We start from the raw sequence: 25,602 nt of genomic DNA, 5'->3' as shown, positions 1-25,602 counted from the left end.
TTTCTTTTTTAGTTTTTCTTTGCACTTGTTGATAAGCCTTCTCCATTATTTCCTGTGGGTACGTTTTTTTCTCTTAGTCTATTTTTCAGTTCCTACGCCTGTATCTGGTACTGGGATTCCTCTGTATTGACCCTCTTCAGACGGAGGAATTGACTATAGGGAATACTGTGCTGTACATGTTTCGGGTGGGAACTGTGGTAATGAAGCAAAGAGTTCTGGGAAATATCTTTCCTGTAACTGGTGGTCTTAATTTCATTGTTATCAACCCACAAGTGGACGTCAAGGAAATCTAGTTCCTGACCTCCAAATTGATGGGTGAAAAACATATTTAGGTCATTATTACAATTCAAGTGTTGTACGAACTCTGCAAAGAGTTCTGCAGATCCATCCCAGATGACGAACACGTCATCGACATAACGTAAGTAAAGCTTAATGTACCTGATATAGGGATTGCTTGAAGTATAAATGTACCTACTATTTATTAAAATCAAGCAAAGAAAAATGCTGGTCGTCGAAGTAGTCCACCGAATCCGAAGGAGTCTACAGGATACACGGATCTGTAGAAGAAGTAACCAAAAAAAAAAAAAAAAAAGTGTAAGTACATTTAGGGAGAAAAAAACTGTGTTAAAAAAATTTTATGAACGCCACTATCAACAAAATAATTTATAACCATTGGCATTTCTTAGAGTCTGACCCTGATATTGCCACCATAGCTAGAAATCACCCTATCATCACATACAAAAAGAACACAACCATAGGAGGATATATTAATAGCAAAAAAAGAAATATTAACAAAAAACAAATGAATACATGGTTAAATAATGTGGCTCCGAAGGGAAATTTTCCCTGTAAAAGTTGTAACATATGTCATCTCAATTTACACAAGTCTGAATTCACACTAGGCGATAATTACATCCAGGTTAAGCGATTAATTACATGCCGCAGTATACATGTAGTGCACGCGCTTGTGTGTACCTGCAGCATGTTTTATGTTGGAAAAACTAAAAGATGTTTGAACAAGAGGATTAAAGAGCATCTGTATAGTTTTACCACAGGAAAAGGGTCACAAAAGCTGATAACCCACATGAAAGAGGTTCACAATAACAATGCACAAGATTTTAAATTTGCAGGCATCGAGCGAGTTATGGCAGCAGGTCAGGGGATAGATCGGGATATAATTTTAATGAAAAAAGAAATCCGATGGATCGGTCACCTTAACGCACTCAGCGCAGCAGGTCTAAATGACAGAAACGATCTATCCCCATACCTCTAGCCAATTTTGCAGTTAGATTGGTTTTAACAGGTGTAAGTGTTCTTGGTAGATGGTTTTTGGTTTAAATATGTATTCACATTGAGGGGCATTTACTAATCTTTTACTATGTAGTCTGGTTTTTACCCTGTTTTTTTTTACTTCATTTTTGACTATGTGCGACAAATTTACTAAATTGTTGCACGGCATTAATAAATTTGGCACACATAGGCAAAAGTGGGAAATTTACTTCATGTAGTAGAAAAAATGTTTGTTTTTGAGTTTTTTTTAGCTTTTTCACCACATCTAAATAATTCAATAACTAAATTGTAGTCATGGCTCATAAGTGGTAAACGGCGTTTAGTGTGTGTGTGTGTGTTTATTAAATTTTTTTAACACAGTTTTTTTCTCCCTAAATGTACTTACACTTTTTTTTTTGGTTACTTCTTCTACAGATCCGTGTATCCTGTAGAGTCCTTCGGATTCGGTGGACTACTTCGACGACCAGCGTTTTTCTTTGCTTGATTTTAATAAAATGGTTAACGAGGGCTTGTGGGGGAGGGTTTTTTTGTAATAAAATTTTTTTAAACCTGTTGTTTTTTTTTTTTTTTACTTTACTAGACAGGCTTAGTAGTGGAAGCTGTCTTATAGACGGAGTCCATTACTAAGCCTGGCTTAGCGTTAGCCACAAAAACAGCTAGCGCTAACCCCCAATTATTACCCCGGTACCCAACACCACAGGCCTAGGGGGTAACAGGCTGGCATTATTTAGGCTGGGGAGGGCCAGTAACAATGGCCCTCACCCACCCTGGTAACGTCAGGCTGTTACTGTTTGGTTGATATTTGGCTGAGAATAAAAATAGGGGGGACCCTATGTGTTTTTTAAAATATTTAATTATTTATTTAAAAGAAACGCATAGGGTCCCCCCTATTTTCATTCTCAGCCAAATACCAACCAAACAGTAACAGCCTGACGTTACCAAGGTGGGTGAGGACCATTGTTACTGGCCCTCCCCAGCCTAAATAATGCCAGCCTGTTACCGCCTAGGCCCAGGAGCGCCATTTTTGACGCTCCAGGCCTGTTGGTACCGGCTCTTCCCGGCACCCCTGTGGCGTTGGGTACCGGGGTAATAATAGGGGGTTAGCGCTAGCTGTTTTTGTGTCTAACACTAAGCCCAGCTTAGTAATGGACTCCGTCTATAAGACAGCTTCCACTACTAAGCCTGTCTAGTAAAGTAAGGAAAAAACACAACAGGTTTTAAAAAAATTTTATTACAAAAAACACTCCCCCACAAGCCCTCGTTAACCATTTAATTAAAATCAAACAAAGAAAAACGCTGGTCATCGAAGTAGTCCACCGAATCCGAAGGAGTCCACAGGATACACGGATCTGAAATGAGAAGAAAAAAAAAAGGGTTAGTACATTTATTATCACCTGCTCACACATCGCCCGCCCCACACGACTACAACTGCCAGCATGCCCTTACAGTAAGGACATGCTGGGAGTTGTAGTTGTGCGGTGCAGGAGATGTGTGGGCAAGTGACAAGCTTGTCCCCTGCCCCCAGCTGCAGGACTACACCTCCCAGCATGCCCTTACAGTAAGGTGGGGCAGAGGCCGGGCACAGTGTTTCCCAACCTGGGACTTGTAGTTTTGCAACATCTTGAGGCACCCTGGTTGGGAAACACTGTTTTAGGCCAGGGTTTCCCAACCAGGGTGCCTCCAGATGTTGCAAAACTACAACTCCCAGCATGCCTGGACAGCCTTTGACTCTCCAGGCATGCTGGGAGTTGTAGTTTTGCAACATCTGGGGGCTACCTGGTTGGGAAACACTGGCCTAAAACAGTGTTTCCCAACCAGGGTGCCTCCAGATGTTGCAAAACTACAACTCCCAGCATGCCTGGACAGCCAAAGGCTGTCCAGGCATGCTGGGAGTTGTAGTCTTGCAACATCTGGAGGCACCCTGGTTGGGAAGCTTGGGCAACTTACCGGCTTCCGTAGGATCCAGCGCTGCACGACAGTGCCGCCCGACGATCTCCGTCACCGATCGTCGCTGGAGCCTCGGAAGGGTAAGTGAACGTCTTCGCCGGTCCCCTTCAGCTGTTTAGTTTTGCAACAGCTGGAGGACTACAGTTTAAAGACCACAAACCAGTGGTCTGCAGACTGTGGCCCTCCAGCTGTTGCAAAACTACAACTCCCAGCATGCCTGGACAGCCAAAGGCTGTCCAGGAATGCTGGGAGTTGTAGTCTTGAAACATCTGGAGGCACCCTGGTTGGGAAACGCGGTTTTAGGCCAGTGTTTCCCAACAAGGGTGCCTCCAGCTGTTGCAAAACTACAACTCCCAGCATGCCTGGACAGCCAAAGGGTGTCCAGGCATGCTGGGAGTTGCAGTCTTGCAACATCTGGAGGCACCCTGGTTGGGAAGCTTAGGCAACTTAACGGCTTCCGTAGAATCCAGCGCTGCACGACACTGCCACGCGACACTGCCGTGCGACAGTGCCGCCCGCCGATCTCCGTCAGCGATCGTCGCTGGAGCCTCGGAAGGGTAAGTGAACGTCTTCGCCGGTCCCCTTCAGCTGTTTAGTTTTGCAACAACTGGAGGACTACAGTTTACAGACCACACACCAGTGGTCTGCAAACTGTGGCCCTCCAGCTGTTGCCAAACTACAACACCCAGCATGCCCTGACAGCCAAAGCCTTTTGCTCTCAGGGCAGGAGCCCGGGCTGAGATTACAGTGCAGCCGCCCGGGCTCCTCATACGGCCTCCCCGCTACCCCCCCCCCCCCCCCTGTCTCCCGCCCGCGCCGCTCAGCTCCAGCTGCTACAAGACTACAACTCCCAGCGTGTCCTCACTGTAAGGGCATGCTGGGACTTGTAGTCTTGCAACAGCAGACAGATGGAAGTTGTGTGGTGCTGGCAGGTGAGAGGGGGGGGATGTAAATCACTGTAGTGTCCCGGTAGCGCAGTGAGGGTAGCGGGGAGAAAGTATGTCGGAGCCCAGGCGGCAGTAGCTTTTCCTGCTCCATGTTGGAGCTGGAGTAAATTTATTCACTTTTTACGGCCATTGCGTAAGTTTATTGCGCAACTGCAACTGTCACAGTTAATAAATTCCTGACCACTGCAAGTAAAAACTGAAAACTAGCGTAAATTAAGCGGGGAAAAAATTTTGACTTTCTAGCTCTTGCTAGAGAAAGTCGCACAAAAAATAGGGTAGGCGCAATTGTGACAATTTTGCGCCAAAAATAGTCAGAAAAAAATTACTAAACCCCTTAGTAAATGCCCCTCATTGTCTGTCTTTTTCACAAGAGAATTGTTCTGTATTCCCCGCCTACCAGCGGGATCACTGGTACTTAATCACTGCACACCTGTACCTGTCCAAGACCGGAAGAAGCATCATGTGATGCGAAACTAGCTGGTCGTCTTGGAACCTCCCCGCACAGCCTGCACTTTCCTCTCCCCACCTTCCAGCCCCGATGTCTTCAGATTGCCTGTACCGAACATGATGTACAACAAGCGGTATTAAAGACGAAGCAAAGTGGTGGTGAGTCGCAGCGTGTCTCTTTACTTGTATGCATATATATGTATACATATATGCATGTATGCATATATATGCATATATATATATATATATATATATATATATATATATGTATTCTCTTTAGGGAGGAGCACCGTTTCCGGTGTACAACGGAGATTCAAAAAGGCCATTAGCATTCCGCAGGCTTTCTGGGTAAGGAATATGCAAAGCAGCTCATCACACCACCTACTCAGGTAGAATGCCCTAATATCAGCTCTGGCTCCAGTTACAAAGTCTCAGAAACTGATTGGGATTCATGCCAAGCCAGAATTCTCCCTAGAAGGGAAGAAGACCCATCTGCAGACAGCTGTTACAGAGTGCTTGCCACTCATCAGTACAGAGCAGGGTGTTCTGTATATGTATATATATATATATATATATATATATATATATATATATATATATCACACAGGGACCATTGCATCTATAAATAACTTTCTGCCTTTTGTCTCAACCCCATTCCTCACAGTCCATAAATTCTTTTTAAGCAGGATCTAACTTCTCTTGTTTGAATATTTATTGCTTAATATTGTAATGTCTGATACTTGTCTTTATTTGTACCCCCAAAATTATAAAGTGCTGTGGAAACAGTTGGCACTATATTAATAAATGTTGTTCTTATTTTTATTGATATTATCCCTCATTCTGTGCTACGATTTAAACCAAATCGGCCAAACCAATTGTTCATAATATTTAGAGATTCTCTGGTGTCTGGTATCGTGACAAAGGAATTGGCCCAAGTCAATGGCCATGGCTATTAAAGTGCCAGAAGGAAAAAAACGAAAGTACAAAAAGGAAAATTGGAAGATCCTTAAATGGATACTCTGCTGAAAACATCTTATCCCCTATCCAAAGGATAGGGGATAAGATGTTAGATCCCGGGGTCACGCCACGCCCCCTCCATTCATGTCTATGGGAGGGGGCGTGATGGCTAGAACATAGCCATCACACCTACTCCCATAAAAGTGAATGGAGGGGGTGTAGCAGCTGGCATCGCCAGTCATCGGGCATGGAGCAGAGTACGGTCCGTGCACCGAATGACAGTGGTGCCACAGCAGAGATCACTGGGTCCTCAGCGGCGGGACACCCGAGATCTAACATCTTATCCCCTATCCAAAGAAAGATGCACTGCACTTTTAGCATGGCGCCACCATCTACTCTGCATTAATAAGATTGAGATTGTAGAAGCATTGTACTCATTTGTTCACATATGAACTTTTATTTAAAGCAGTGTCCTGCCCGGACTCGAAACTTGCAGTGGCACCATTCAATAAACTTGGAAACCTTTCCTTTGCACATCTACTGAGTGTATTCTGGACCCTTATATTGGAGAGGAGAAGCACCTTTGGCATAATCCTGTTTTTCATGGATGTTATCCGCTTGTTGTCAGACAAACATTTTAGGCTCTGCACTTTTCCAGCACCTATAGTACCCCAAACAGTAATAATGCCTCGCTTAGTGGGTAGTTAACTGGCTTGGGGAAGAGTAGGTAGGTCCCCTGATTAGGTAGTTGGATCCCTCCAGTAGGTAGATAGGTCCCTTCACATAGTTTTCTCCATTAAACAGGTGAACTAAGTAAGTAGGTTCCACCTGTATGTGGATCCCTGTGTAGATAGTTGGCCCCTATAAATAGTAGATAGTAGTCCCCTGTAGTTAGGTTCCCTCAAAGATAATTGGCCCCTAGAAGTGGTAGGTAGTTACCCCTTGTAGGTAGTTTCCCCTGTAGACAGTAGCCCCCTTAAGGCAGTAGCAGCCCCCTTTAAGTAAAAGTAGCAACCTTCTTTAGGTAATAGTACTAGTCTCTTTTAGGTAATAGTAGCAACCTCCTTTAGGTAATAGTAGCAGCCCCTTTTAGATAATAATAGCATCATCTTTTAGATAATAGTATCAGCTGAATTTTGATTATAGTAACAACCCATTTTAGATTATAGTAGCACCTATCTTTAGGTCACTATAACAGCCCCCTTTAAATAATACTAGCAGCCCTCTTAAGGCCATGGTATCATCACCCTTTAGGTCACTGCATGAGCCCCCTTTAGATAATAGTAGCCGCCCCCTTTAGGTCACCATAATAGCCCTCTCTAAATAATAGTAGTAGCTCCCCCTCCAAGATTAACAAAAAATAAATATATACTTACCTTCAGGCATGGCTTCATCACTTCTCTTTTCCGCTCTGTGCTCCGGCCCACAATGACGTTGTTTATGTGCCAGAGCCCAGAGGATGCTATGTTTGGCTCTTGTGGCCACCTGTGTGATTGAGTGAGGAGCCAATGGCTCTTCGCTCTGTCTAACACCCGAGCACTGCATTTAACTATAAGCACGTCATTAAGTCATGCTAATTATTGAATAAATCCTGGCCCACTTTGTCCAGATGGATAGCTTGGCCCAGGCCAGCCCACCAGGCAAACAACCACATGCCCTATGATTAGTTCTGGCCTGCTGCAGACTTAGCATCTATTAGCGTCCTCCTCACTGTAGCATCCTGCATATATCCAGCTATAATGCTATGATGCTACCCAAGGGAAAAGAGCAGGGATACTGGCCATCAGTTTTTATCCATTGGTAAAATACAAAATAACCAGCGTGAACTGCATCACTGCCAACAAGATGGGCTAGGGTTCCTACAAAGTACAGGGTCCACCTGTGGGCAAGACATACAACCTAAAAAAAATAAAAGATATTTACGGTAAAACACTTTACAAAGTATTTTGCATAACATCAATTTCTGTGTATGCAATTCCTTACATTAAGGATGGCTCTGATCCAAGACATTGAAAAGAGGCCTATTTGCAGTTTACAACCAGACTCCCTCTGCTGGGACAAAAATTATTGCCATTTGATCCTTTATATGCAACCGTAAATGGTAACTGCAGCATTTAATTGGTTATGGAATGCTTCTGATGTGATGTAGAGGCCTCCCAATGGCCCTTAGGTCCTCTGTCTTAGTAGACCTATTAGGCCCTACCAGAACCTTTGCATTGTGTAATATAAGCAATTGGAAAATTGAGAGTTAAAAATAAATCTTTCCTGCCTTGTAATAAAAATTTAAAAAAATACCTTATTGGTATCACAGCTTCTGTAAAACTAGAACAATAAAGTTGTTGCATTATTTAAGGCTAGGTTCATGACCTACTGTGGTAGGCATGTCATTTATAGTACAATTACTGATTTTAAATGTGACCAAAATATCCTAGTTCAACAAACTGTATCAATAAAAGCTACAATTTGTCTCTCGTAAAATAAGCCATCAAACTGCTCTGTCAATGGAAAAAAGAACAAGCTATGGTTTATAGAATATGATGACACTAAAACCAAATGTTTTTTTTACATGTTTTTATTGTGCAAAAGTGATAAAGCTGTAATCACAATGACCTGTGGAGTAAGGTAAAGGCTGGATTCACACATTGAAAAACTTTGTGTGTATATCCATTATCGGCAAAATATTTTTCTGCTGTGTGGTTCCAGCATAACATAAAAATACAGTGAAATACATGAAAAAAAAAAAAAAGGTGTAATTTTTTTTAGATCTTCCCAAGGGAGATTTCGGTTACAGATGTCCCTTAACCCCTTAAGGACTCAGGATTTTTCAGTTTTTGCACTTTTGTTTTTTCCTCCTTACCTTTTAAAAATCATAACCCTTTCAATTTTCCACCTAAAAATCCATGTTATGGCTTATTTGTTGCGTCGCCAATTCTACTTTGCAGTGACATTAGTCATTTTACCCAAAAATGCACGGCGAAACAGAAAAAAAAGTAATTGTGTGACAAAATCGAAGAAAAAATGCCATTTTGTAACTTTTGGGGGCTTCCTTTTCTACGCAGTGCATATTTCGGTAAAAATGACACCTTATCATTATTCTGTAGGTCCATACGGTTAAAATGATACCCTACTTATATAGGTTTGCATTTGTCGCACTTCTGGAAAAAATCATAACTACATGCAGGAAAATGTATACGTTTAAAAATGTCATCTTCTGACCCCTATAACTTTTATATTTTTCCACGTACAGGGCGGTATGAGGACTCATTTTTTTGTGCCGTGATCTGAAGTTTTTATCGGTATGATTTTTGTTTTGATCGGACTTTTTGATCACTTTTTATTCATTTTTTAATGGTATAAAAAGTGAGCAAAAATGCGCTTTTTTGACTTTGGAATTTTTTTGCGCGTACGCCATTGACCGTACGGTTTAATTAATGATATATTTTTATAGTTCGGACATTTATGCACGCGGCGATACCACATACGTTTATATTTATTTATTTTTTACACTGTTTTATTTTTTTTATGGGAAAAGGGGGGTGATTCAAACTTTTATTAGGGAAGGGGTTAAATGACCTTTATTAACACTTTTTTTTTACATTTTTTTTGCAGTGTTATAGGTCCCATAGGGGCCTATAACACTGCACACACTGATCTTTTACACAGATCACAGGCGTGTATTAACACAACTGTGATCAGTGTTATCGGCGCTTGACTGCTCCTGCTTGGATCTCAGGCACGGAGCAGTCATTCGCCCATCGGACACCGAGGAGGCAGGTAAGGGCCCTCCCGGTGTCCTGCCAGCTGTTCGGGACACCGCGATTTCACCGTGTCGGTCCCGAACAGCCCGACTGAGCAGCCGAGTCACTTTCACTTTCGCTTTAGAAGCGGCGGTCAAAGCTTTGACCGCCGCTTCTAAAGGGTTAATACCGCACATCGCCGCGATCGGCGATGTGTGGTATTAGCCACGGGAGGCGGCGCAGGACGTAAATATACGTCCTGCGTCGTTAAGGGGTTAAAATGAGACCACTTACAGCTACTTAGCATGTGCTGTTATTAAGATATCTTGTAGTCAGGTTATGAGATCGAGCTGTCAGAATTTAAAAACCCTACCTCCGCCCCCGGTTTGGCTTTTATGAAACAACAATTTTGTTCATCCCCTGTATTTCACTTCAGTTTGCCAACATTTTTTATTTTACGCATGGATTAACATCCATAATCGGTAAACATAAAAACTAAAAAAATTAATTTGCATGTAAAATAAAACACATCTCTGCTAAAAACTGGTATTCAGGATTAGTGAGTCATTTCTTTCTATGCAAAACCAGAGTCTACAAATTACTGAAAACTGTAGTTGTTATCTGATAAAGGAGCTTCATTGTTCCATATAGCTTCACAAGGGGTATCGGTGTATTCAGTAAATGGAAATAAACTGAAACTGACTGTGCAAACATTCCAAAAGGAACAGAGCACTTTACTAGTGAAGGTTTCCCACCCAATTGTTTACTTTTTATCTATGGATCAAACCTCCAAGAACCAACATCAAAGAAAGTTCCAAAGTAGCAATTTAATTTGATATCAAAGAATGTTTTACTATCTGTTTACCCCCTTAAGGACTAAGGCGTTTTTCCGTTTTTGCACTTTAGTTTTTTCCTCCTTACCTTTTAGAAATCATAACCCTTTCAATTTTGCACATACAGACCCAGATGAGGGCTTATTTTTTGCACCCCCAATTCTACTCTGTAATGACATCAGTCATTTTACCCAAAAATCTACGGTAAAACCAAAAAAAAAAATATCATTGTGCGACAAAATAGAAGAAAAAACGCCATTTTGTAACTTTTGAGGGTTCCGTTTCTACACAGTATATTTTTCGGTAAAAATGACACCTTATCTTTATTCTGTAGGTCCATACAATTAAAATGATTTGCTAAATATATAGGTTTGATTTTGTCGTACTTCGGGAAAAAATCATAACTACATGCACGAAAAGTAATATGTTTAACCCCTTAAGACTGAGCCCTTTTTTACCTTAAGGACTGAGCCCTTTTTCGCAATTCTGACCACCGTCACTTTAAGCGTTAATAACTCTAAAACGCTTTTACCGAATATTCTGATTCTGAGATTGTTTTTTCGTGACATATTCTACTTTATTTTGGTGGTAAATTTTCGGCCTTACTTGCATCCTTTCTTCTTGAAAAATCCCAAAATTTCATAAAATTTTTTAAAATGTTGCATTTTTCTAACTTTGAAGCTCTCTGCTTGTAAGGAACATGGATATTCCAAACACATTTTATTTTTATTCACATATACAATATGTCCACTTTATGTTGGCATCATAAAATGGACATATTTTTACTTTTTGAAAAAAAATTGAGGGCTTCAAAGTAGAGCAGCAATTTTCACAAATTTCATGAAAATTGCAAAATCTGAAGGGACAGATGTTACAGAACTACAACTCCCAGCATGCCTGGGCGGTCTAGGCATGCTGAGAGTTGTAGTTTGGCAACATCTGGAGTGCTACCGTTTGGGCACCACTGTAACAGTGGTCACCAAACTGTGACCCTCCAGATGTTGCAAAACTACAACTCCCAGCATGCCCTTTGGCTGTCTGGGCATGCTGTGAGTTGCAGTCCGGCATTCCTAGTGGTTGCCACAGTAAAGATCACTTTACTTTCACTTTCATTTCTCCCCCCCACCGTCGATTCCCTACCTGAGCCGTGATCTCCGCTGGATGTCTGCGCTGATCGCCGGGCACCAAGCATCTTCTCTTCAGGTACAGGCCTCCATCTTCTCCCCCCCATTCTTCCCGACATCCAGGGGTGGGCAGAAAGGGGGGTTTCCATGGCAACCCCCTGTCCTGCGCTGCCATTGGTCAGAACTCAGTTCTGAATAATGGCAGGGGATAGGAGGAGATCGCACTGCGACCTCACTCCTATCCCTTAGGATGATCGGAGCTGTCACTGACAGCTCTGATCATCCCTATTTTCCGGGTGATCGGGTCATCAGAGACCCGATCAGCCCGGAATTGGAGAAAATCGCATGTCTGAATTGACATGCGATTTTCTCTGATCGCCGACATGGGGGGGGGGGGTCGGTTCCAGGGGTCCCTCTTTTTTGCTCGTACACCATTGACCATGTGGTTTAATTAGCAATATATTTTTAAAGTTTGGACATTTATGCATGCGGCAATACCACATATGTTTATTTTTATTTACATTGATCAGTGTTATTGCCGCTTTACTGCTCCTGCTGGGATCTCAGGCGCGAAGCAGTCATTTGAAAATCAGACACCGAGGAGGCAGGGAAGGGACCCTCCTCGTGTGTCCTAGCTGATCGGGACCCCGCAATTTCACCGAGGTGGTCCCGATCAGCCCGAGTGAGTTGCCTGAATGCTTTTAGTTTCACTTTAGACGCGGTAATCAACTTTGATTGGCACGTCTAAAGAGTTAATACCGGACATCTGCTTGAAAGGCGATGTCTGGCATTAGCCATGGGTCCGTGTGGGTATTATGCGAGCTCAGCTTTTTCTTTACTTTAGACACGGCGAGGGTTAATACCGGGCATCACCGCGATCGGGGATGTCCTGTATTAGCCACGGGTCCCGGCTATCGTTCGCCGCCAGGACCGACCCGTGTTATATTGTGGGACTCGGTGCAGGACGTAAATCTGGGCGGGGCTCTCTCTCCCTCCTTATCAGTCTGTCATTTACTATGTGTTATATTTACTGTACCTGTGTTTGCGTTATTATTTTAACTCCTTAACAATTGAAAAGACCCCTGGAACCGAGGGCACTTTATAAATAAATAATAATGATAATACATTACAGGGTAAAATAAAGGGTAACAGCACAACTTTTCAACAAAAAATAAGTCCTCATATGACTTTACACTATTCACATCAGTTTTGCAAAAGTAGATGTCAATTTGTAGACTGAGGATCCCAGCTACTATAATTACCCGGGGACCTGCCACTAATGGTGGACATCAGTGATCATGCTGATGTCCACCATCAACCCTTTAGACACTGCGATTAATACTGATATCTATATATCTATTTTTCTTATATCTTTGCCTTCAGACATTTTTCATCCACAGTTAATGCTTGTCATGAGATTAGCTTTCTCCCATGTTTTATCTTGCTGTAACAGAAATGACAGTAGTTTTTGATTATGTCCTCTACTGTGTGAACACATAGCCTTAGATATATAAACTTAACCAATGCTGACAGTGCATGTATTTTACATTGTGGAGAGAAAATTGTTGTGTTACTTGTGTTGTGCTTAAATGTTAGTGGTAGAAATACCACATACTGTATACCACTAGATGTCAGTATGAAATTATACATGCACTTTGATAAGTAACATTCATCTACGGTATTTTACTTCACATCTAAGTTATTTATTCTGTTGACTAATGCTGGCCGTGGATGATTCTGCAAAATACAATGTACCACAATGAGATCAAATACCTTTCTGATTATCATACATCAATTGAGATTCTCAAAAAGCATTTTATAGTTTTTGAATACGAACTTCAACCCAGGCGAAAATACATTTGCCCCTTTCATTACCTAGCAAAAATGTGCTCTTTGTAAGTCTTTGGGAAATTGGTTGTTTGTGCACATAGCATATAAAATGTTTAAAATGTGCTAGTCTTTTTAGATTGTTCACACATGGAGAAGGAATGTTTGGAGGCCAAGAAAAGCGCATGGCGCTGGAATATGCGGGGCGTTGATTTTATAACATGTGTATGTGTGGGTGGAAGGGCTTAGGCATAATTTTAATAAAAATGCACTTAAAATTAAAATCATAGATAAAAATAACAAATGGGAAAAATACTGATGCAAATGGAAAATGCTCTTGTAAAGTGAACCAACATAGGGATAGATTTGCACAGTGTTTTTCAGGCATATTTAATTTGTAAAAATGTGTCTGTAAAATAGCAGATATATTGGCCCTCATTTACTATTGTAAACCCAACATGTTTTGTCAGGTTGTGTGCCAGATTCTGCCAGATTCTGCCAGAATTTTTACCAGAATTTAAAAGACCCGACTAACTACATTTTACCAAGAAAACCCAAAAAAGGGCCGCGGCCATTAGGAAAATGGGGCGTGGTCACCAAAAGGGGGTGTGTTCCTGACATTTTCACAAAAACCCAACATATTTACTAAGGTTTCCACATAAAGTGTGGTGGATTTGACCTGAGGAAAACCAGACAGATCAGAGCATGTGTAAAAAAGCAAAATGTAGGGAAAAGTGAAAAACATAGGAAAACCTTAGTAAAAACCTTAGTAAAACCCACAAAGAAATCTACACTCCACTCTTAGTAAATCAGGGCCACTGTGTTAGTATTTTCACCATTAATGTGCTCTATGTAAGTCTATGGGAAAGTGGTTCTCTGTGCACATATAAAAAAAGGACCTATTTTTTCCCTGCATAAATTGGGGGCAAAATACATCTGTTTGTTTATGTATTGTGTGCACAGACATCCACTCTCCCAGAGACTCATTATTGTTAAAAATGTGGACACGATTTGTCTGCGGTTTTGCGGACACATTTTTACAAATGAAATATGCCTGAAAAAAAAACAAAAACAAAAAAAACACTGTATGAACCTAAGCTAAGTCTTACTGATAGACATATTTTTGTCAAAAAAATTTATGTAACATTTCAGGGGAGGCTGCTAAATGATGTTTATATAAGGCATATATTTTCAAGGTGCACACTTTATAAAATAATAATAATAATAATTATATATATATATATATATATATATATATATATACCTATTACTATAGCAGCATATTTGTAATTTGTAAATGTTTTCTGGACTTTGAACAACAAATAAGTAACGTATAGTAACATATAGTATAGTAACGTATGCAAATATAGGAATAACTGTAGCCGGTAACATTGATCATTAAAAAGTGTCCAATTATGATAGACCTGTATGTGTAATGTCAGTGATGACTCCTGCATTGTGTATTTTGCTGGGCTCCACATAGTGACAAATACCAGTAATAACATTACATTTCAGTCATTGTCCATCTATTCCATTCTCATCAGATTTGTAACACAGATTACTATAGTAAGCTCCGCTGCGTTCTTCATCTAGTGAGTTAGCATATTTTGTGGTACTGACAGGAGGCCAGCTGGGGTCATTCTGAAGAGCTCTGAATAGTTCTCTATACTTGCTGTGAGACCGATATCTGAAGATTCTTTTTAAAAACAGCCAAAGTCGTCTATTTTCAGTAACAAATTCCTTAAAAAAAATAAAAAAGAATGTTAGTAAGTTTATTGTTTAAACTTGGTTTTTGATAACTGCCACTGCAGTTTTTGCGCCAAAGCCAGTGTATTCTAAAGGAATGGGAAATTTAAAGAAAGGATTTATACTTCTTCTTACTACTGGATCCAATTCTGGCTTTGGCTCAAAAACTGCAGTGGCTGTTATAAAAAAATAAATAAAAAAAAAACCTGCCTCATGGTAGGGTCACACGGGAGCACATCTGCAGCATATTTGATGCCGGAAGTGCTGCCGGCAGTAACAGAGCTACGACAGAGTAAGCTATCTGCTGCTGCCATAGCTCTGTGTGTCTGCTCGTGACTGTGGATTTCCTGCCGGCAGTCAGCATCTGATACACAGAGCTATGGCAGCAGCAGGGAACTTGCTCTGTCGTAACTCTGTTACTGCCGGCAGCGCATCTGCAGTGTCAAATATGCTGTGGATGTGCTCCTGTGTGACCCTACCCTAAACAAACAATGTGACAATGAAATTAAATGGATCATTGGAAAAAATTGTTGATGTTTATAAAATGAAAGATAGTAGATGATGTAACAATGTAAATAGTCTTCTATATCATGTAAAAGATTTTCAACACCTAGACATGGTCAATATTTTTGGAAAGGGCATGTTCTCTAAAAAAAAATAAAAAAAAATCATGCTGCTTTTGACCGTAGGAGACTTCATGTCTAAGATTATTATAAACACTCACTAGGACCAAGTGACTAGGTGCATGAGAACCTATCCCTACAGGGTGATATAACACTGTACTTATTTTTTGTATACCCACTCTTGACCCTGGGCAGAATTTTGCGGGAATATGCTGCTAGGAAATCCCACTGCACTGTGCACACAGCAGAAATCCCTATTTTGGCTGTTCAATGTTTCTGCGGATTCTGCTTGGAAATGCATTGTCATCCATGAAGACAGAACATTTCGGAGCAGTGCCAGTACTGGCGAAACAACGAAACATGTGGACTGTTCGGCCATGTTTTCCGGGCATTCTGCACATTTTAAGCCATGTCAATATAGCCTTATGAGCCGGAGTTGAACTCAACCATGTGTCTGTCTGTATCTGTGAAGTGATGTGTTTAAAACATAAATAAATTAATAAAAAACATTACCTCAACAATGAAAGATATGAGAAAGAAAATGATCAGCAATATAAGAATCGCTACTCTCCAGATAGTGGGAGTACAAACAAGCTATAAAGGGAAGAAAACAAAGCATATATTATAATGACTTGTATTATTCTAATGTTGTGTTAAAATGTACAGTCAACATAAGAAAGTATCAGCCCAGAGCACAACATTTAGCTTGTATACTATGCTGCCATTTGCCTCCGGTAAATACAGTGACATATTCAAGGGTATTAAATATAATTTAAGGTATGTTCAAATGTCAGATTCAAATCTGATATGTATTTCCATGGCAGAATTTTGGGCTGAACCTTGGTGCTCCTGCCTGAAATAAGGAATATACCACCCAGATTTTCTTCTGTTGTGTGGAAATAATCTATGCAGAATGCTTCTGAACATGGAAAATAGATTACAGAGATCTCATTCACCTACATGGATTATGGCTTATCATCAATTTGGATGCAGTCCGAAAATCTGTATACAATCCAAAGTGTGAAGAGCGCTTACAATGGAAACACTTCTGACGTACATAACATTTACAAATGGTGCATTTTTATGCTCAAAAATAGTAGAACAGCCATTCCTCTTCTTACTATATGATGATATGAAATGATACAAGGAATGTGCTGAATGCCTTACAATGTAACATTGACAACTTACTTGTAAGCCTCTGTATATGCGCTCAATATCGGCAAATAAAATAAAGAGACAAACTGCTAGTTGTATTGGCAGCAGAATGACAAAGATGTCTGTCAAAATAAGAAAAAGAACAAGTATTATGTTAACGAGCATTACTTCTCTATGCTCCTTATCTCTACAACCAGAACATACATACGTTCAGAGCAGTAGGTCCATTTTTGTGTGCTTACAATTCTTTAGGGAACCACCATATATGAATATTTCGGCGTATGAGATGGTTGTATTACTAGGCTGACCAAATGTCCCATTTTGAACGGGACAGTCACATTTTTTTAAATTTTAAAACTGTCCTATCTTTTTATTAAAAAAAATATATAGATTTGTCCCTTTTTATTTTAATATAAAAATGTGCTTTTTTTTTTTGTGCTGCAGCAGCTTCTGGTCACTGTTCTTAAAAATGGCCATGGCCCGTGATGCCTGATTTTAAAGTGGCAGCAGGTGCCATGGCCACTTTTTATCTTTTTATTCAGTGAGCAGTGGCTGCCTGTACTTGTGACAAATGACACCATGAATATTGCGCCCCAAGGAGCATAGCAGAAGGGTGTCAGGGAATGCCAGGAGAGTCCAAGCCTAGACCCTGGTGTGGTCCCCCGGAGTGGGCACTAGGACAGTAACTGAATTGCTGCTGTGTCAGCTTGAGTGTTCCCCTGCTCCTCCAGTCTGGGGTCTTCAGGACCCATATCCAGACTGAAGAGGCAGTGGAGCACCGAAGCAGTGAGGCAGTATGGCTCCACCGCAGGGGTCAATATGTCTTTGAGGGGGGCGGTAAAATTGGGGGGAGATAGATAAAGAGAGAGAAAAGGGTGTTTTAAAAAAATTTATAACTATTTGACCTTCATCTTAACCCCTTACTACAGTTTCTTAGGACTAAATCTCATACTTTCCCACTAACTTACATTTACCCTCACCCCCACTAAATAATATTCACGATGATAAAATACTGAACATTACAGAACCCTGTCCCGCCATCTCAATGTTCCATTTTTGTCTTAAGGAAATATGGACAGCCTGTGTGTTACACAGGGGGTTCCTAAATGAGGGATCCTCTAAATAAGGCTTTAGGACAGGGAATGTGCAGATGGAGCAGCATTAACTAGTGACTAAGAAACTCATTCCAACATTATATTTTCCATGCAGAAGATTTTATAATACCAGCCCTTATCTACTAGACATGTGCTAGACACAGTATCCCCCCCCCCCCCCCATACATTAATAAATGTCAGTTTTTGGTCTTTGAAGAGCAAATCCAGAAAGTTGTCAATCAGTGGCAGGAGGGCGGGGGGATGGCTGTTCATGAATATCCAGGACAACCAAGCATGCATATATATCAGGGGCAATTTGAATCATTATTACATTTTCTGAGTGGAGCGATTCTGATATCCTTTTTTCATGACATATTGTACTTTATATAAGTGGTGCATTTTTGTTGACACATGCAGCAAATTTTGTGAAAAACTCCTAAAAATTTAGAAAAACTGGAAAATTTCTGGAATTTTTTTTATGATGTTCACTGTGCGGTAAAAGTAATGTTATATTTATTCTGTGGGTCAGCACGATTATGGTGATACCCATTTTATATGGCTTTCTATGTTCTTTTTCCTTTTCTGAGCAAAATAATTTTTCTTCCATTCATTTTCCAACAGCCGTAACTTTTTTATTTTTCGTCTGACGCTATTGAGTAAGGGCATATTTTTTGCGTGATGAGCTGTACTTTTCATTGGTATCATTTTTGCGATATGTGCTACCTTTTGATCTTTTTTATTCCGCTATTTTTACCAAAATTGGCGAATTTTGCGCTTTTTTGTTGTTTTTTTACGGTGTTCACTGTACGGGATAATTTACATTATAGAACTATATTAACCACACCTCAAGGATCTCACCATACTAGATGGTACACAACAATAATTGGAAACAGTGGCCCACATTTATCATGTAGGTGCAAGTGAAGCATTTTTCTGAAATTTCTCGCTTCACATATATCAAAAAGCTACACCATGTCTGGGCTGGTGTAGTTTTAGAGACTTTTCAGTGGCTTTGCACCTTTTTTGCTCATTTTCACAAAAAGGCACAGTTGATAAAACCCTTCTTTATCATGTGTATTGCCAAAATCAGTGGATTGCAACTCAAAATCAGCAGAAATGTGTAAACAAAAAGGCGCAAAAAACCCTGCTTGCTCCTTTTTTTGCCCCTTTTTAGACACAAAAAAAAAAAAACAGTCTAAAGTCAATGATAAATGTGAGCCAATGTGGTTGAAAAAAAGTTATACAATTTATTGTATAATTTAGACCATAAATTTTAACAAAACATAAAATAGCAACTCTTTTAAAAGAATTTTGCACTGATTTTATAGACATTTAACCATTGGGCCCTAATGGTAAATGAATTACTGCCTGCTATTGTGAAATTGCTCCTGTATTGGTGATAATGTCTGTTGGTTCAGAATTCCGATAGTCCGGCAATTAACATGCATATACTGCACAATGGATCTAAACAGTCTCTGCAATAGTGTTTAATACAGTCCTGTAGAATGATTATAACTAGCCACCTTAAATGTAATCTTATATCTCTCACCGGTCTCCGGCCGCTGGTCTCGTGCTGCGACGGACCTTGAATGAAGTCCTGCGGCTGTTCGTACGAGCGCTGCGATCCTATGGATGACAGTGATTGCAGACTCTGCGTGTGCTGCACAGGGTCAAACTCCGGCAGGAGTCCCCGAATGGATGAAGCCCGCAAATTAGCAAGTTGAATACTTGCAGTTCTATATTCTTAGAACACAAACAGAGGATTCCTCCTGGATCAAACAAGCTGCATGCCCGGTGATGAGATGGAGAACCAGGTGAGGTAGGCGGATCTGTTTAGTAAAAGCTGGCTTACATGTAGATTGTCAGCAGTTGGTAGCGCGTTTCCTTTGGTGCTCGATTCAGATTATAAAAAACTCTAAATGCGTTTCAGGGTGCTTAATCCGACCCCTTCTTCAGTAGATGAAGATGCAGAGTCTGCAATTACCGTCATACACAGGATCGCATCACTCGTACGAACAGCCGCAGGACTTCATTCACGGTCAGTCGCAGCACGAGACCAGCGGCCGGAGACCGGTGAGAGATATAAGATTACATTTTAGGCGGCTAGTTATAATCATTCTAGAGGACTGTATTAAACACTATTGCAGAGACTGTTTAGATCCATTGTGCAGTATATGCATGTTAATTGCCGGACTATTGAAATTCTGAACCAACAGACATTATCACCAATACAGGAGCATTTTCACAATAGCAGGCAGTAATTCAGTTACCATTAGGGCCCAATGGTTAAATGTCTATAAAATCAGTGCAAAATTCTTTTAACACAGTTGCTATTTTATGTTTTGTTTAAATTTATGGTCTATTAGTAAAATACATAAGAAGTGGTCAACCCCTTTAAAGGCATTATCCTGTTTAGAAAACTGCATTCATCTCTATGGAAGAGCCGAAGCGTTGTATTCATGTATCTCCGGCTCTCCCATTGAGATGCATAGAGGGAGTATGTCGACCACCTTTTTGTGCTGTCGTCGGCACAACTCTAAGCAGGAGCTCAGGGGGGTCCCAGCGATCTGACACTAAAGCATGACAAGGGATATATCATGGGTACAGAAGGGAAAGCTAACATAAATAATGTAAAGATAAACCATAATCTTACAAATAGGAGTGAAAATGAGAGACTTTTTTTTTTTTTGGGGGGGGGGGAGGGTGGTTGCCATAGCTTTTGTGGTAAAGCAAATGAAACAAAAGATCCTATGTAAAACAAGACTTCATATGGTTCTGTAGATGAAAAATTTAAAGAATTATGGTTTTTAAAAGGTGAGGAAGAAAAAAATAATAATGCAAAAATGAAAATTGCCTGTGAAATAAAGGAGGCCTACCAGTCTGTCCTGGTAGCAGATTCATGAGTCTTCATCTGTAAAGATTTTATTTAAGGTACTGTCTACTAATGTCCCTTATGTTGTAATATATTTGTGTTTTATATAGTCTTTTGCATGAAAACTTTTAAATGCTGCGTTTTTCAAAGCCAATGAAATCATACTTACAGTTAGTATATATAGGTTTCCGAAATGGTTTTCCCTTGGAGAACACAAAGGCAAGAATTACACAACTAATAGTTGTTATTGACCACAAAGTTGTGGTTTCATAGTTTTGATACTCAGAAAACTCCTGAAATTCTGTGGTACTCCCATTTGTAAAGTTGAGATTACTAGCAGTGGATACACAAGCACTAAAAGCAGAACAGGAAAATAATCAAATAAATATAGAAAGTATCTAAATTACATTTTAATCCAATGAAGACTCTAATTAAAAATTCTACTAATAGATATCTGATCAGATGTATGAGATGCATAGATAGTAGAACATTTAGTCTTGATAACATTAGTTTCAAAGTTCTCACAATATGAATCACCAGAACAACATGCAAATATTCCGTTAGTAGGGAATGCTGGGAGATTTTATCTCTGAAGCCTATAGAATAGTGAGTGCAGCTGTTGACTACAATATATACTGTATTTCAGGATTACATGATAAACAAAGCAATATGGTAACAAACATTCTCAGGTAGTTTGATCAGTTGACTATTATTAAGTTATTATTATTAAATATAATAAAAATAGATTAGAATAATAATGAGGAATGCAAGTGTTGGGAATCCCATTCTCACAGTGGACAATCACAGGCTCCACACAACCATAAATAGCACGTATTAGAGAATTAATTTAAAATTTTGTGTCGCGTTACGTCTATACATGAAAGCTCAATTTTTCTAAAATAGTGGGCTACATCTCCTATTTCTCTTCATACAGATGAAAAAGCAAAATTACAAAATTTATGCTGACATCTCATTGGAGTAAGCTGCATACTGCGTATCTTCTAGCTTTCTTTTTAATTACTTCATTGCTCATCTAATGCACTGTAATACTTCCGCATTACAGTGTATTATGTCTGTCAGTTTAACATCTAACAAGGTAATAGGCTTGTTGTGATCTGTCTTATATTTAATGTCAGCTACTAGAACTGGAGGACAGCTGTATGATACCGCCACAATGTGCTATTGATGGCATAGGAACAGCTCCTGTGGTCCTGCCATAACTATGCTGTACATTTACATCAATTTGTGGGAACTGAAGGGAAATCATTATGGAGTAAAAAAGGGTTTATAGGATATTTTCAACATTGTAATTTCACCCCACTGGCATATTTTTCACAAATGATAACTTTTTGTAAATATAATTGATAAATAAATAGAACAAAGATCCCACCCCCTCAAATACCCCAACTAGAGATGAGCGAACTTACAGTAAATTCGATTTGTCACAATCTTCTCGGCTCGGCAGTTGATGACTTATCCTGTAATGGCCGTCTTTATTGTTTTGTGCAGAGTGTGCATGGGCAGTTTACAAGGGATTGTCCTGCAGCTCTTTTTTTTACTGCTCTCTGTACTGCTCGGCTGTGTGTTAGCTACAGTCAATGTAGTGCAACAGACCAGGAAAATTACCAATAATGTTTTTTTTTTTTGCTAATTTTTTTTTTTGAATTTTGGTATGTATGTTATCTCTAGTGACCAAGGTGGGGAGGAGAGGTCATATGGTCTGAAGTGCTGGACCACATTAACTGGTGCCAGAAAGATAAACAGATTTGTAAATTGCTTCTATTTAAAAAAAATCGTAATACTTCCAGTATTTAGTGCCCTCATCTGACACCTCTGTCCATGTCAGGAAAAGTCCAGAGCAGAATAGGTTTCCTTTGGAGATTTGCTCCTGGTCTGGTTAGTCCCTGACAGACAAATGTGTCAGTAGAGAGCACTGTGGTCAGACAGAAGAGAAATTCAAAAAGAAAAAAACATCCTGTGGAACATACAGCAGCTGATAAGTACTGGAAGGATTAATATTTTTAAATAGAAGTAATTTACAAATCTGTTTAACATTCTGGCACCAGTTGATTAAAAAAAAAAAAGGTTTTCCATTGGAGTACCCCTTTCAGCAAAACACAGGCTTCATTCACTCAAAAGGACTGACCAGACACTAAGGTTCACCAGTATTAATTACCAACAAGTGGATGTACTAGACAAACAGGACAAATAAGCGATGATGGGAGGGGGGAGGACAGAAGGGAGGAGAGAGAGAAGAAAAAGAGGGGTAAAGGTGATCAACTTCTCCGTATGCTGCAAGTGCACTATCTCAGTAAGCCATTCTCCAATAGTAGGAGGGTCAGATGAATAACCACTGTCACGATGCCGGCTGGCAGGTAGTGGATCCTCTGTGCCAGAGAGGGATTGGCGTGGACCGTGCTAGTGGATCGGTTCTAAGTCACTACTGGTTTTCACCAGAGCCCGCCGCAAAGCGGGATGGTCTTGCTGCGGCGGTAGTGACCAGGTCGTATCCACTAGCAACGGCTCAACCTCTCTGGCTGCTGAAGATAGGCGCGGTACAAGGGAGTAGACAGAAGCAAGGTCGGACGTAGCAGAAGGTCGGGGCAGGCAGCAAGGATCGTAGTCAGGGGCAACGGCAGGAGGTCTGGAACACAGGCTAGGAACATACAAGGAACGCTTTCACTGGCACAATGGCAACAAGATCCGGCAGGGAAGTGCAGGGGAAGTGAGGTGATATAGGGAAGTGCACAGGTGAAGACACTAATTGGAATCACTGCGCCAATCAGCGGCGCAGTGGCCCTTTAAATCGCAAAGACCCGGCGCGCGCGCGCCCTAGGGAGCGAGGCCGCGCGCGCCGGGACAGGACCGAGGGAGAGCGAGTCAGGTACGGGAGCCGGGGTGCGCATCGCGAGCGGGCGCTACCCGCATCGTGAATCGCATCCCGGCTGGCAGCAGAATCGCAGCGCCCCGGGTCAGTGGATCTGACCGGAGCGCTGCAGCGGAGAGAGTGTAGCGAGCGCTCCGGGGAGGAGTGGGGACCCGGAGCGCTCGGCGTAACAGTACCCCCCCCCTTGGGTCTCCCCCTCTTTTTAGGGCCTGAGAACCTGAGGAGCAGACTTTTATCTAGGATGTTGTCCTCAGGTTCCCAGGATCTCTCTTCAGGACCACAACCCTCCCAGTCCACTAAAAAAAAAGTTTTCCCTCTGACCTTTTTAGAGGCTAAGATCTCTTTGACAGAGAAGATGTCCGAGGAGCCGGAAACAGGAGTGGGAGGAACAGATTTGGGAGAAAAACGGTTGAGGATGAGTGGTTTAAGAAGAGAGACGTGAAAGGCATTAGGGATACGAAGAGAAGGAGGAAGAAGAAGTTTGTAAGAGACAGGATTAATTTGACACAAAATTTTGAAAGGACCAAGATAGCGTGGTCCCAACTTGTAGCTAGGGACACGGAAGCGGACATATTTAGCGGAGAGCCATACCTTGTCTCCAGGGGAAAAAACGGGAGGAGCTCTTCTTTTCTTATCCGCGAACCTCTTCATGCGTGAAGAAGCCTGTAAGAGAGAATTTTGGGTCTCTCTCCATATAATGGAAAGGTCACGAGAAATTTCATCCACAGCGGGCAGACCAGAGGGCAAGGGGGTAGGGAGGGGGGGAAGAGGGTGACGGCCGTACACCACGAAAAATGGGGATTTGGAGGAAGATTCAGAGACTCTGAAGTTATACGAGAATTCGGCCCATGGAAGGAGATCTGCCCAGTCATCCTGGCGGGAGGAAACAAAATGTCGCAAATAATCACCCAAGACTTGGTTAATTCTTTCTACTTGTCCATTGGACTGGGGATGATATGCAGAAGAAAAATTTAATTTAATCTTGAGTTGTTTACAGAGAGCCCTCCAGAATTTAGACACAAATTGGACGCCTCTATCCGAGACGATCTGCGTAGGCAACCCGTGAAGACGAAAAATGTGTACAAAAAATTGTTTAGCCAACTGAGGCGCTGAAGGAAGACCAGGAAGAGGGATGAAATGTGCCATTTTGGAGAATCGATCAACGACCACCCAAATAACAGTGTTGCCACGGGAAGGGGGTAAATCAGTAATAAAATCCATACCAATCAGAGACCAAGGCTGTTCGGGGACAGGCAGGGGATGAAGAAAACCAGCGGGCTTCTGGCGAGGAGTCTTATCCCGGGCACAGATAGTGCAGGCTCGCACAAAGTCCACAACATCCGTCTCCAGAGTCGGCCACCAATAGAAGCGGGAGATGAGTTGCACAGATTTCTTGATGCCCCCATGACCAGCGAGATGGGAGGAGTGACCCCATTTGAGGATTCCGAGGCGTTGGCGTGGAGAAACAAAGGTCTTTCCTGGAGGAGTTTGCCTGATGGAGGCTGGAGAAGTGGAGATCAGGCAGTCAGGTGGAATGATGTGTTGCGGAGAGAGTTCAACTTCTGAGGCATCCGAGGAACGAGAGAGAGCATCGGCCCTAATGTTCTTATCGGCAGGACGAAAGTGAATCTCAAAATTAAATCGGGCAAAGAACAGAGACCACCGGGCCTGGCGAGGATTCAGCCGTTGGGCAGACTGGAGGTAGGAGAGGTTCTTGTGGTCGGTGTAAATAATAACTGGAAATCTTGATCCCTCCAGCAGATGCCTCCATTCCTCAAGTGCTAATTTAATGGCTAGAAGCTCTCGATCCCCGATGGAGTAGTTCCTCTCCGCCGGAGAGAAGGTCCTAGAAAAAAAACCACAAGTGACAGCATGCCCGGAAGAATTTTTTTGTAAAAGAACAGCTCCAGCTCCCACTGAGGAGGCATCAACCTCCAATAGGAAGGGTTTGGAAGGGTCAGGTCTGGAGAGCACGGGAGCCGAAGAAAAGGCAGACTTGAGTCGTTTAAAGGCGTCTTCCGCTTGAGGAGGCCACGACTTGGGATCGGCATTTTTTTTGGTTAAAGCCACGATAGGAGCCACAACGGTAGAAAAATGTGGAATAAATTGCCTGTAA

The 25,602-nt window shown here is 41.3% G+C and overlaps 1 protein-coding gene across 1 annotated transcript in view; it reads right to left on the bottom strand.

Moving 5' to 3' along the window:
- Positions 1–14,475: 14,475 nt before the first annotated feature.
- The window catches only part of LOC130360999 (probable cation-transporting ATPase 13A4), a 151,410-nt gene continuing 140,283 nt past the window's right edge, over positions 14,476–25,602 (bottom strand). The window contains exons 27-30 of the mRNA XM_056563556.1: positions 20,769–20,953; positions 16,667–16,755; positions 15,992–16,072; positions 14,476–14,849 (exon numbers count right to left, since the gene is read on the bottom strand). Coding sequence (XP_056419531.1) covers positions 14,625–14,849; positions 15,992–16,072; positions 16,667–16,755; positions 20,769–20,953 — 580 coding nt within the window. The 3' untranslated portion in view covers positions 14,476–14,624. The remainder of the gene's footprint in view (positions 14,850–15,991; positions 16,073–16,666; positions 16,756–20,768; positions 20,954–25,602) is intronic.

Source organism: Hyla sarda, chromosome 3, assembly GCF_029499605.1.
Source record: "Hyla sarda isolate aHylSar1 chromosome 3, aHylSar1.hap1, whole genome shotgun sequence".
Classification (NCBI taxonomy): domain Eukaryota; kingdom Metazoa; phylum Chordata; class Amphibia; order Anura; family Hylidae; genus Hyla; species Hyla sarda.
The sequence above is the reverse complement of the archived record's forward strand: the minus strand, read 5'-3'. Positions and strand labels throughout refer to the sequence as shown.